General features: G+C 43.9%; 1 protein-coding gene across 1 annotated transcript; it reads left to right on the top strand.

Annotated features, from left to right (window-relative positions):
• Positions 1-2,964: 2,964 nt before the first annotated feature.
• On the top strand, positions 2,965-11,078 carry C1H1orf146 (chromosome 1 C1orf146 homolog). Its single transcript, XM_038341248.1, has 5 exons — positions 2,965-3,033; positions 7,087-7,180; positions 9,049-9,214; positions 9,583-9,661; positions 10,935-11,078. Exons 1-5 carry the CDS (start codon positions 2,965-2,967, stop codon positions 11,076-11,078), a joined length of 552 nt encoding a protein of 183 aa, XP_038197176.1.
• The last annotated feature ends 424 nt before the right edge of the window (positions 11,079-11,502 follow it).

Raw genomic sequence — 11,502 nt, 5'->3', positions numbered from 1 at the left:
CCCAGAGCTCTGCCTGCCTCTGCCGTGACTAAAGTCACGGGGTCTGCGGCTGCGCAAAAGCCAAAGCCCAGCATGCCCCGCGGCGGGGCGGCCCTGGAACCTGGAGAAGCTCAGTGTGGCCCGGGAGGAGCGGAGCTGGAGCTTGGTGGTCAGGTGCGCTCAGGAGGGCGCCGGAGACCCAGAGACCCGTCTGTCTGTCTGTCTGTCTGCCCGGCTGTCCCTCCTCGGGCTCCCTCGGGGCTGGCTGGGCGGCAGAGGGCGAACCCGCCCTTCCTTCTCTGGGGTGCTTGCTTCTCGGGCCTGCCTGAGCCCTGCGCATTTATGTTTTATCTTCTTTATCTAAAGAATAGGAGATTCCGTGAGGATCCCGTGGGTCCGAAGAGCAGAGAAGGTGATTTGCCGGAAGTTACTGTGCAACCTAAAACGTGGTTAAATTGAAGAACATTCTCGCAATCTTGGGAAAAACAAAACAGGAGCAGGAAAAGCCCAGGCCCAGGGGACAATGAGTCTACGGTTTTTCGTTTTTTTACCTTGTGTGTGGGGGGAACTCTGCCCTCGTGTATGTGAGCGCCACGTGCTGGGAATTGAAGCCCCCCTCCTCCCCCAGCCTGACGGGTCCAAGTTTCATTTTCAGGAGAGGAAGCAGACCAGCTGGAGGTTAGGTGATTCGGCCAAAGTGAAGTAAGTAGCTCCAGAGCGAATGGGTTCTTGTCTTGCCAGCTAGCCTACTTTTTCCCGTGGAAATACCGAGGAAACGTTGCTTTCCTAGCCCTAGTTTCTGATTTCTAATCCTCAACAGTGCCCCTTTGGGAAAGTACTGACCCCGATTCTTTTCCCGTAGAGTTTGTTTTCAAAACTAAGATAAAGGATGCGAAGGGTTAAGACAGATGTGTCTATTACTGATATACACACATCAATCAGAGCTCAGAATCTATCTACAAACATTGCCGTGTTGTGTGCGCTGTATGGATGTGTTACCAATTAGGGGCCATTGGCCACATTGCATTGTGTGTGGTGCGGGCAGGGAGGTGAATTTCCCTTCTTCACCGTGTATCAAGAGCTGGGTTAGGTACGCCAGAAAATGTCTTTGCTCTCGGAGAGCTAGTTTGTCATTCATTCATTCATGCAATAAATGCGGAAGTAATGGAGCAGCTGGTTTTAGCTCAGCAGGAGGAACTTGCTAATTACTAGAGCTGTTTTAGTAGAAGAGACTGTCTTGGGAGCTGCTAACTCACCATCACCCAAAGTGGCTTTCATTTGCATGAGTCGCTTTCTAAATTTTGCTTTGAACTACTTCCGTATTAGGTAACACGCAGAAGGTAAATTTAGTCGACAGAAGGTAAATTTAGTCGACATTTAGACATGTATGGTTTAGCTGTTGAAATAAAATACACCTCTAAGCAATCTTGTTGAGAAAATACATGTGTTCAATCGAGGAAGGCAAATTCTGAACAGGTCTCATTTTGTTTGGAGGGTTATTTTTTGAGTAGACAGGATTTTTAAGGAGCTTTGAAGAAAAAGCTGACCCTTATTATTCTAAAGATTTATTATTTGGAGGCTAGAGAAATGGCTCAGCAGTTAAGAGCACTGGCCGCTTTTCCAACGAACCTTTCTTCAATCCCAAGCACCCACGTGGCAGTTCACAGCCATCTGTAACTCCAGTTCCAGGAGGTCTGACACCCTCGTCTGGCCTCTGCGGCCACTAGGCACACCTATTGTACATAATCATCCATACAGGCAAAATACCCATACACATAAAACAAGTCTTTTTAAAAGATCATTTTCCATTTTGCATATGGTGTGAGTCTGTGGCAGGTGTGAGCACGTGAAGGCTGGCGCCCAAAAAAGCCAGTGGCATCAATCAGATCCTCTCAGAAACGGAGTCATAATGGGTTTGTAGCCACTGCTGTGACTTTGGTGAATCAAACTTAGGTCCTCTACAAGATTGCTTTCAACTGATGAGCCACCTCTTCAGTCCTGAGCAAGCTATCTTTAGAACATTCAGATTTATGTAAGTTATAAATAATGCAGAGTGTGCCCAGTGTAGTGGTTTGGATGAGAATGGCATGCTTGAACATCCGAGACCTCAAAGCCTGCTCCTGGTGAGCACTTCCTCCAACAAAGCTGCAGGGTACTGTAACAAGGCCACACCTTGCTATGAGCTTATAGGAACCAATTTTATTCAAACCACCACAGTTTGTTTTTCCATTCAAACTGTTCTGGTCATCTTTGTCCATTTCATTGGCCTCCTCTGCCATAAAGCCCGTCAGTGAGGTTTATTTTTGAACATGTCCTTCGGGGCAATACAGAATCCTGGCTCCTCTTAAACATTTCCTGCCTTTGTCCTGCAATCAGCTATTTCTCCAAAGAACCTAGTTTCTTTTATTGTAGAATTCTATAACAACCAGTTTGGTTGCTAGATATGTATATTTCAGAGGAGATGGGATTTGCATGCAGGATAGAATTCAGAATTGCTTATAAAAAGTTCAGAACTCTGTACACTGTCCCCTCCCACCACAAACTGCTGTGTGCTCAGATATCACCTGGCCTAGAAAATGCTAATGCCAAAGATGTTCTGGTGTTAATACTGTGAGTAAAAACTCCTTTTGTCTGAGTTTGCATCTTCTATTTGAATCCTGATATTGGCAGGCTAACTCTTTGGTTTACAAATCGGAAAAAATGGTGACCCGAGTCATCTTCTCTCTAGGTTAGTGCTTTGGAGCAATTGCCTCTAAATATTACATGAACTCTTAAAAGCAGACATGGTGATTCACACCTGTGATCTCTGTACTTGGAAGATCAGTGAGTTTGAGGCCAACCTAGGCTGTGGGGGACCCTAGGATGAGAGAAGCCAAATGTGCAGCCAGACACTTCCTTTTCTGACTTTGATATTTAGTCATCAAACATTTCTTCATTTCCTCCGATTGTGCCGCAGGCAGTCTGGGCTCACCCAGCGGCACGCCAATGGATACAAGTGGAGGAAAGGAAGAGATAAAGTGGACAACCACCATTATTATCAGCTCCTCTCTTAAGGTAAGTGCCTCATTGAAGACGGTATCCACAGTTGGGGAAGAGGAAGTAAATATGCTAAATGTAAGTTACGTATGTCTGCCATCACATTCAGAACGCTGCTTCCTAAATGTGTGAAAGTTGGGAATGTTCTAGTGTCCTTCTTAGGTAGGGTCTCATTAGCTCAGGCCTCAAACTTGCTGTGGAGCTGAAGACACGGGAGTTCTAATCCTGCCTTGGCCTCCCTTCGACTGTGTGCTGTGCAGTGGTTACCGGTGTGTGCTGCCGTCCCAGCCCAGTGCTCTTTTATATTTCCTTAGTGCATCTTTTTAAAAATGTCTGTTTGTTTGTTTGTTTGTTTGTTTGTTTATCTTTACTTTGTGCTTACTTCGTTTATTTTTCTGAGACAGGGTCTCCTGTAATGACACTAACTTCCAGCTGCTGTCGCTGAGATGTCAGCTCCTGATGTTCTGGTCCTCCTGCCGCTACACCCAAAGTGCTGGGCGTACAGGGTGTGCTGCCGTGTCTTGTAGTGTGTTCTGATTCTGAGTTTACCAATACACTAAATACTCACTAGATCAGAGCCCCACGTCTGGTCATCTCATCACATTCAGAGATGTTCAGTGTTTCAAATGCGGTTTTTGACGTTATTTGCCAAAAAGATCCTAGGGAACGGATCTTTGTGGTTCTTTGCTAAAAGAGTTGGTTACTTTTCTTATTAATTTCTTAAAATTTCACTTGCAAACATTTTATTTTTGACTCATTATATACTAAATATTGGGCCACGGTTTTCTCTTTTGTATTTTTTTTTTTTTTTTTTTTTTTGGTTTTTCGAGACAGGGTTTCTCTGCAGCTTTTTTAGAGCCTGTCCTGGAACTAGCTCTTGTAGACCAGGCTGGCCTCGAACTCACAGAGATCTGCCTGCCTCTGCCTCCTGAGTGCTGGGATTAAAGTGTGCACCATCACTGCCTGGCTGATATATTCCCTTTTTAATTTTAAAGATATGATGAGCATCTTAGGCAGTTTGGCTCTTACATACCTACTGCATCCTTCCATATTTTTTTTCAGTCTTTGCTAAAATTTTCAACATATTTCATCTCCTTAAAGCTAGAAAGCAGACCTATTTTAAGATAAGTATCTGTTAGCCCAACTGTCTAGATCCCCTGTGGACCCATTTTTATTAGCTGCTGTTTATGGTAGTTCTCTTTCATGTAAACTTAACTTATATATGCCTGGCTGGTGTGTGTGTCTGTGTATTATAATTTATATTTTTTAAATTGTACAAGTAATTTGAAGTCTTTAATATATTTAGTATGCTCTTCTACAAAGGCCTTAATTCTATAATAAAATTAAATTGATGCTGTTTGTCAGGTAAAACAGAAAACTTCATTTTAGATGAATAATGCATTAATAGAAGTCCTGAATATTACGTAAGACTTTTAAAAATCACCTTACCTAACTGGCCAATGCGGAGCACCTGTGCAAAGCTCCTGATTTATTCCAGCACTGGAAACAAATTTTACGTTTATAATTCAGATTTAACGGAGAGCTGTTTATTTGCTAAGTCTGGCCAACCACGCCGTGTATTAGTAGTTAACCTTCCATGTCTCTAGGAGGGCACAGATTACAGGAGAACTGGGAAGGCCGGCACTCGGTCTCCTTCTGTAATGGGCTTTGGGAAGCCCTGATTGAGAGATGCGTGACCCCGCTCCAGGGACTGCAGTGGTTTGCAGCTGGCTGTGTCCCTGGGAGATCTGCTCTGCTTTTGTCAGCAGCTCTCGTCTGCCCGTCTCGGATTGGCAGGTGCCCTTGGGGAAGAAACGGCCTAGATGCTGGGGTCATATCTTTGAATTTCTGTATAGATCTTGGCCTTATAATTTCTTGCTCTCCTGCTAGCTTTTTGATGCATTTGTACAGATTTGTTTTCAAACTGTCATTTTCAAGTTTCTTCAGCAGGAGAGTTGACCTAAATTACTGAATCTGCTATTGCTGGAAGCAGTACACAATTTAAAAAGCACAAAAGAAAGGGCCATGGTTGAACTCCAGGACAAAGACTCAGTAACATAAAATACTCTATTTAGGAAATACTCTATTTAGGAAAGAAAGTAGCATATATTTTAGACTATGCACTTAAATTATATTTTTCTAAAGGAAAATGTAAAATCAGTTTAGGTAAGGTGCGTGCGCACGTGCATGTGTGTCATGTATGTATACATGTATGTGGGTGCAAATGCTTGTACACACCTTGCAGAGGCCAGAGGAGGATGCCGTGTGTCCTGCTCTACCTTCCTTATCCTCCTAATTCTCTCACTGACTCTGGGCCTAGGCTGGCGGCCAGCAAGTCCAGTACTGGGGTTATAGACATGTAATTTCTAGGGACTTGAACTTGGCGTGGCCAGGACGTGCTCTTGCCCATTGAGTTATCCCCCAGCACGTGGGTAATTTTTTTGATGTAAGGGCTAACAGACTTGAGTTCTAGCCAATTAGGATATATATTAACCACTTAGGTTTTAGCCCTTTGCCTGATATGATCTAGTATTTTAGGTAGATTAGTAAGAAAGGTAATTATTTTTAATGGTAATACTTAAATCATCATACAGTAATGCTGCCTCTCTGTTTCTGGATCACTACAGGAAATGTAAACAGTGAATCAGGAAGCTGGTTGTCACCTAGAGGGTATTCTGTGTGTGTGTGTGTGTGTGTGTGTGTGTGTGTGTGAGAGAGAGAGAGAGAGAGAGAGAGAGACACTAACGCACATAAGAACCCACAGCCACACACTAGTGCACATAAGAACCCACAGCCACACACTAGTGCACATAAGAACCCACTGCCACACACTAGTGCACATAAGAACCCACAGCCACACACTAACGCACATAAGAACCCACAGCTAGACACTAGTGCACATAAGAACCCACAGCCACACACTAACGCATATAAGAACCCACTGCCACACACTAACACACATAAGAACCCACAACCAGATAGTTTCTTAAAAAGAAGTTTCCCCAAAGCTAGTAAGAGTCGGAGACAGCCCCTGTTCCCACTGTTAGGAGTCCACAAGTGGACCAAGCTACACAACTGTTCCATACATGCAGACACCCTAGGTCAGTCCCATGCAGGCTCCCTGGTTGTCAGTTCAGTCTCTGAGCCCTGGTGAGCCCAGTTAGTTGGTTCTGTGGATTTTCTTGTGGTGTCCTTGACCTCTCTGGCTCCTTTCCTGGACAGAGACAGAAGAGGGGTTGAGAGGAAGGGGGAGGTGGGGGAGGTGGACTGGGAGTGGAGGATGGGGTCATGCTGCGGCTGGGATGTAAAATAAATAGATGAATAAAAAACATTTGTCCTTGTTGGGCAGTGGTGGCACATGCCTTTGGTTTGGTTTGGTTTTTTAAATTATTTATTTATTTTCATTTTATGTATATTGGTGTTTTGCCTGCATGCATGTTTGTGTAAGGGTGTTGAATCCCCTGGAACTGGAGTTACAGTTGTGAGCTGCCATGTGGGTGCTGGGACTTGAACCTGAGTCCTCTGGAAGAGCAGCCAGTGCTCCTAACTGCTGAACCATCTCTTCAGCCCCTAGTTTTTGGTTTTTTTTAAGACAGAGTTTCTCTGTGTAACACTCCTTGCTCTCCAGTAACTCACTTTATAGACCACCTGCCTCTGCCTCAAGTGCTGGGATCAAAGGTGTGTACCATCACCCAGCTGGCACAAGCCTTTAATCCCAGCCCTTGAGGGGGGGGGGCAGAGGCAGGCAGCTTTCTGTGGTCAGCCTGGTCTACAGAGTTCCAGGACAGCCACAGCTGTCCTGTTTCTTTCCATACTGTTCCAAAGAAACACTGTCTTGAAAAACAGAAGAAAAAAAAAGAGAGTTTTCTCTGGTTCTCTTAGTTTTTAGCTCTGTAAGACAGCTCCCTGGTTTTATCTCTATCAGGAAGGTCTCACTCCTCTTTGTGTCTGGTGATAAGTCTTTAAGTGGAACAGTGACAAAAACCATTAAACACTTTTAATTTAGTCTTAGTTGTAATAAAAATCATTTAAGGCATGTCTTACGTTTGTGTTTCTGAAAATTCTTTCAAGAGTTATGAAATTGCAACTGCCCTAGAAAATCGAAGCCACAAGGTTCGGTACTCAGATACATTGGAAAGAGGATCGATTGTCTTCTCTCTGTCTGGTATGGTATATTTGCTAGTTGCCTTTACTTCCTTTTAAATATGTGGATGTAAATGTTAATTTTTGAAATTCAGTAGCAATATAAAAGCTTATGTTATCTTTTAGAAGAGTATACGGGCTGCATTTTGCTTTTGCTGCAAAATCACACATATGGCCAACTGTAGGACTTGTTCCGTTGGTTGAGTGGGATCTGGGAGAGGATGGAAAAGTACTTGCTGTGGAACTGAGGCGAAAATGGAAAAGTCCCCTTGTCTCCATGTATATACGTTGTTAACAGAGGCCAGCAGGAGACCTTGGCCAAATTTACATACCCAAACCAATATATGATGTTTTCCCATTAGTTTTATTTGCTGGAAAAAAAATCATTGGAGAACTTTATGGGAACAAATCAGCGTTCTGAAATTCTAAAATTGTGGGTGAGTCATTGGCAGAGTGCAGGACTAAATTAGGCTGAGAAGGTGCAGCTCCAGCTGTGCTTGGGAAGGAAGAGACATGACAAGGGAGGGGGAGGAAGGGAGCTTCTCTGTCTGTGTCTGGCCGCAGTGCAGGCTGTCCAAGGCCAGCCTGGACCACACAGTGAGACCATCTCAAAATAAGAAAAAGAAGATTCTATTAGGAGGTTTACCGCTCTAGCACAGATTTTGGATGGCAGGTACTTTCTGAGTCATCTAGAAAGACCTTCATGCTGAAAATTACCTGGGACCAAAATCATTCCTCTTGGCTGAATAGAAAACACTCCAGAGAGAAAGAAGTCAAGTATTCTCGGTGACGATGTTTTAGTTACCATCTGTATGTTTAGCCCTCTGACAAGCCCCACAGAGAACTACTCTCTCCAAGTCCTGGAGGACAGTGAGGACCAGAGAGGTCACGTGGAGTACACACACGCATTCAGTCACTGTGATCACAGCTGCTGTCTAGAGACTCTTACCTACACTCACGCCACAGCTAGCCCAGGTGAATTGGCCCCGTTCCGGACACCAGGTATCTGCTCGCTGGAGCTGTTTTCATTTACCTGATTCCTGAGCTTCTGGGAAGCTTTCCAACAAAAGTTTTGAAGATTTGCTTTAAACTACCTATCTCGTTGATTTTTAGCTTTTGAAAGTCAACACAGGATCTTCCGAGTTACAGAAGGGTCAGCACATGCAGTGCTTGCACAGTAGTAGGGTGGGGAGGGCATGGCTCCTTCCTGGATGCCTGTCCCTGGCTGTTTATTTGTGTCCTTTGGAATAGCCTTTCTAATAAGACAATAAATGTTTCCAAAAGTACTTTAGCATGAAATATATTTTGAGACAAGTTCTAGCCAGGCAGTGGTAGTGCACGCCTTTATTCCCAGCACTCAGGAGGCAGAGGCAAGTGAATCTCTGTGAGTTCAAGGCCAGCCTGGTCTACAGATTGAGTTTTAGGACAGGCTCCAAAGCTACACAGAGAAACAGTATCTCAAAAAACCGAGAGAGAGACAGAGAAAAGTTCTTATTATATAGTCCTGGCTGTTTCTATAGCGCAGGATGGTTTTGAACTCACAGTTCTCCTGTTTCAACGTTACATATGCTGAGATTTTAGATGTGCACCACCACACCTGGATTGAAGGGTTAACTTTTAAAATAGACTTAATCTTTTAATTAAAATTAGGCATCACTTTTATGTGCCCAGTGCCTTAGGTAGAAAAAAATTACTGGGCAGTGTTTTCCCTTTAAATACTTGGAACAGTCGCTCTGCTATAAAGAGCATGTCAGAGAAAGACCCAAACCACCTTGTTATATAAGGATTATAACAACAAATTTATATGAATATGTAAGTGAGGTTGGGGGTCCCTGATCTTATTGAGCTTATGAAATTCACTTTATGTGACATTATATTCACCTTTTCTAGGAGTTGCATTCTTATTGATGGATGCTAAAGAATGTATATCAACTGAGGAAATATTTCTAACCAAAATTGAGAAGTTTATTAACATTCACCAGAATAGTTTTTTGGTTCTGTTTGCCCCACTGCATGGGCCTGAAGAATGGGATCTCATGTTCAGGATTCACCAGAGGTATGGACGCAAAGCACAGTCCAGGTTTTTTCCGTTCTTGTTTTGTTTACACTCCTTTGTTTACTTCAGTTCTTAATGCTTGTAGGCAGTTGAGTTTTGTTTTGCTAGAAGACAAACTTTATAACCTGCCATTTGTAACCAAACAGGCAGACAGCTGTTCCTTAGGTTGGGGTGACTAGAGTTGATTTGGTGACAGACCTGTTCTACAAAAGCAAGCCAAAGTGAGCTCTGAATTCTGGTCACACAGCCACCTCAGATCCTGTAAGGACAATGCAGGGCGTGACTGGATGAGCACGGGACAGAGTGGAGCGCAGTCCCTCCGCGTCCTGCTGTCGGGACAGCAAACATGACTCCCCCCCCCCTTTCAGGTTCTTGGGCAGTAACTTACGAATACTTCCTGTACACAACACAGTAAATGCCGCTGACCTCATGTGCACCATAGCTAAGGTAAGTCACCTGGGGGAACGGTACTCATACACAAATACACGTTGGCCAGAGATTTTAAGGTTTTGTTTTTAAATAAATTTTTGAGATAATTACTCCATTTCTTCCTTCCCTTGCTTCCTTAAAGCCCTCCCATGCACCCCAATTCTCTTTCAAGTTTATGGCCTTTTTCTTTAGTTGTTACATGGATGTGTTCATAAATAAATATAACCTGTGCAGTCCCCTTAATGTTACTGTATGTGTAGGGTTCCAGGCTGACCACTTGGTACTAGAGAACCAGTGTGGGCTCCCTGGAGCTGTATCTCCTGATGTCAGCACCCGAGCTGCCGCAGTGCTTCGTCTAGACTTGGCTTCTCATGACCTCTCCCCTTCCGTGCTAGCACATCTACTGGTGTCTCTTGTCATGTTTAGGCGTCCATACTGATGAGACTTCGTGGGTATAGCTTCTGACATTTCTAGGAGACACAGTCTCACAGCAAACTCCCCACTGTCTCTTTAAAACTCTTTGGTACCCTTTCTGCAACGACCGAGCCTCAGGTGCAGAAGCCGTCCCTGTGTCACTCGGAACTTGGCCCTCATCGGTTGTTTCCTGTGAGCTCTTGCAAAGAGAAGCTTCCTGGACGAGGGGCAAGGACCAGACTTACCTGTCGATAGGACAAACATTTAAAGTGTAGTTAGGGACTGTGCTGGTTTAGAGAAGTGGTGGTTGTGGGTTCTCCAAGTTCAGACTTCACTAGTCCCAGGGATTGGCTAGGCTCCTAGCAGCATGCATGACTCCCTCTTGTTGACCAGGTCTTGGGTTCCTGCTAAGATATGAGTGCCACTACTGCACCTTACGTTGTCGTGGCTCACAGGCAGCATGGCTGGGGAGGACTGCTGGTTGCTTCCCTCATTTGGAAGCTTGCATGGCATCTTCTGGTACCGTGAAAGCTAGTTCCTCGAAAGCTGTCAGGTCCACTCTAGCTCTGGGCCTCAGTGCCCTGTGTCTGAAGTGTGTAGAGCCTTCAGCAATAGGGACTCACCTTCCACATGTGGAGCAGCCACGGGCAACAGCCACAGCCTGTAACGTTTGGGAGTCTCTTGGACAACCCTGCCCAGCAACTCAAAAGAGGACTTCTCAGGCCGAGTGATGGGGTTTCTGTTAGATCTTGGAAGCATTGGCAGCCCAAGTGAGAGGATCTAAGGCATGCCACCACTCCAGTAGAATGATTTTTTAAATATATGATCCTACAGAAACTGTTTCCATAACTGCTGTTGCGTGTTCATCCCCTTCCAGACTACCTCCAAGGCAGCCTTAGACAGCATCTGCTACAGGATGGTGACAACCAAAGCTTACATCATAGAGCAAAGCCCTGTTTGGAGAACACTCCAAAAGATAAAGCTGAGGACTGACTCAATTAATCCAAATTCAGAGTTTTGATTATAAGTGTTCATTTAGAAAAATATCAAAATAATTAAACTTATTAAATTATAATGTCCAAATGTCTATTTAAGACCATTTATATTTAAAATAATGTGTATTCAATTAAACATGATTTTATTTTGGAAGTTTGGTTGAGTGATTCCTTTAATGTTTTGGAGTGTAGTTGTGTTGGACAGTGCTACTCGGGCATATATAGGCCCTTGCTATAAATAAACATGGAAAAGCAAAGAGAAAGTAATTGGTACAGTATGTGGATGAATAAAGCATTTTGACTACATTTTTTGATGTCATAAAACAAATTAGTTTGTATTGACTCTTCTAAAGAAGTACTTTTAAAAAGTATTATGTGTATGGATGTTTTGCCTCTGTGTGTGTGTGTGTGTGTGTGTATGTGTGTGTATCACATGGGTGCCTGGAAAAG

This window comes from Arvicola amphibius, chromosome 1, assembly GCF_903992535.2.
Source record: "Arvicola amphibius chromosome 1, mArvAmp1.2, whole genome shotgun sequence".
NCBI classification, from domain to species: domain Eukaryota; kingdom Metazoa; phylum Chordata; class Mammalia; order Rodentia; family Cricetidae; genus Arvicola; species Arvicola amphibius.
Note: the sequence above shows the minus strand (reverse complement) of the source record. Positions and strands in the feature narration are given on the sequence as shown.

What these genes read in the sequence shown, in the direction of transcription:
- C1H1orf146 (XM_038341248.1), top strand. Translation starts at nt 2,965, where the DNA reads ATGGATACAAGTGGAGGAAAGGAAGAGATAAAGTGGACAACCACCATT. An exon ending in GATTGTCTTCTCTCTGTCTG is followed by an intron (nt 7,181 to 9,048) that starts GTATGGTATATT and finishes CACCTTTTCTAG; the next exon opens with GAGTTGCATTCTTATTGATG. An exon ending in TCATGTGCACCATAGCTAAG is followed by an intron (nt 9,662 to 10,934) that starts GTAAGTCACCTG and finishes ATCCCCTTCCAG; the next exon opens with ACTACCTCCAAGGCAGCCTT.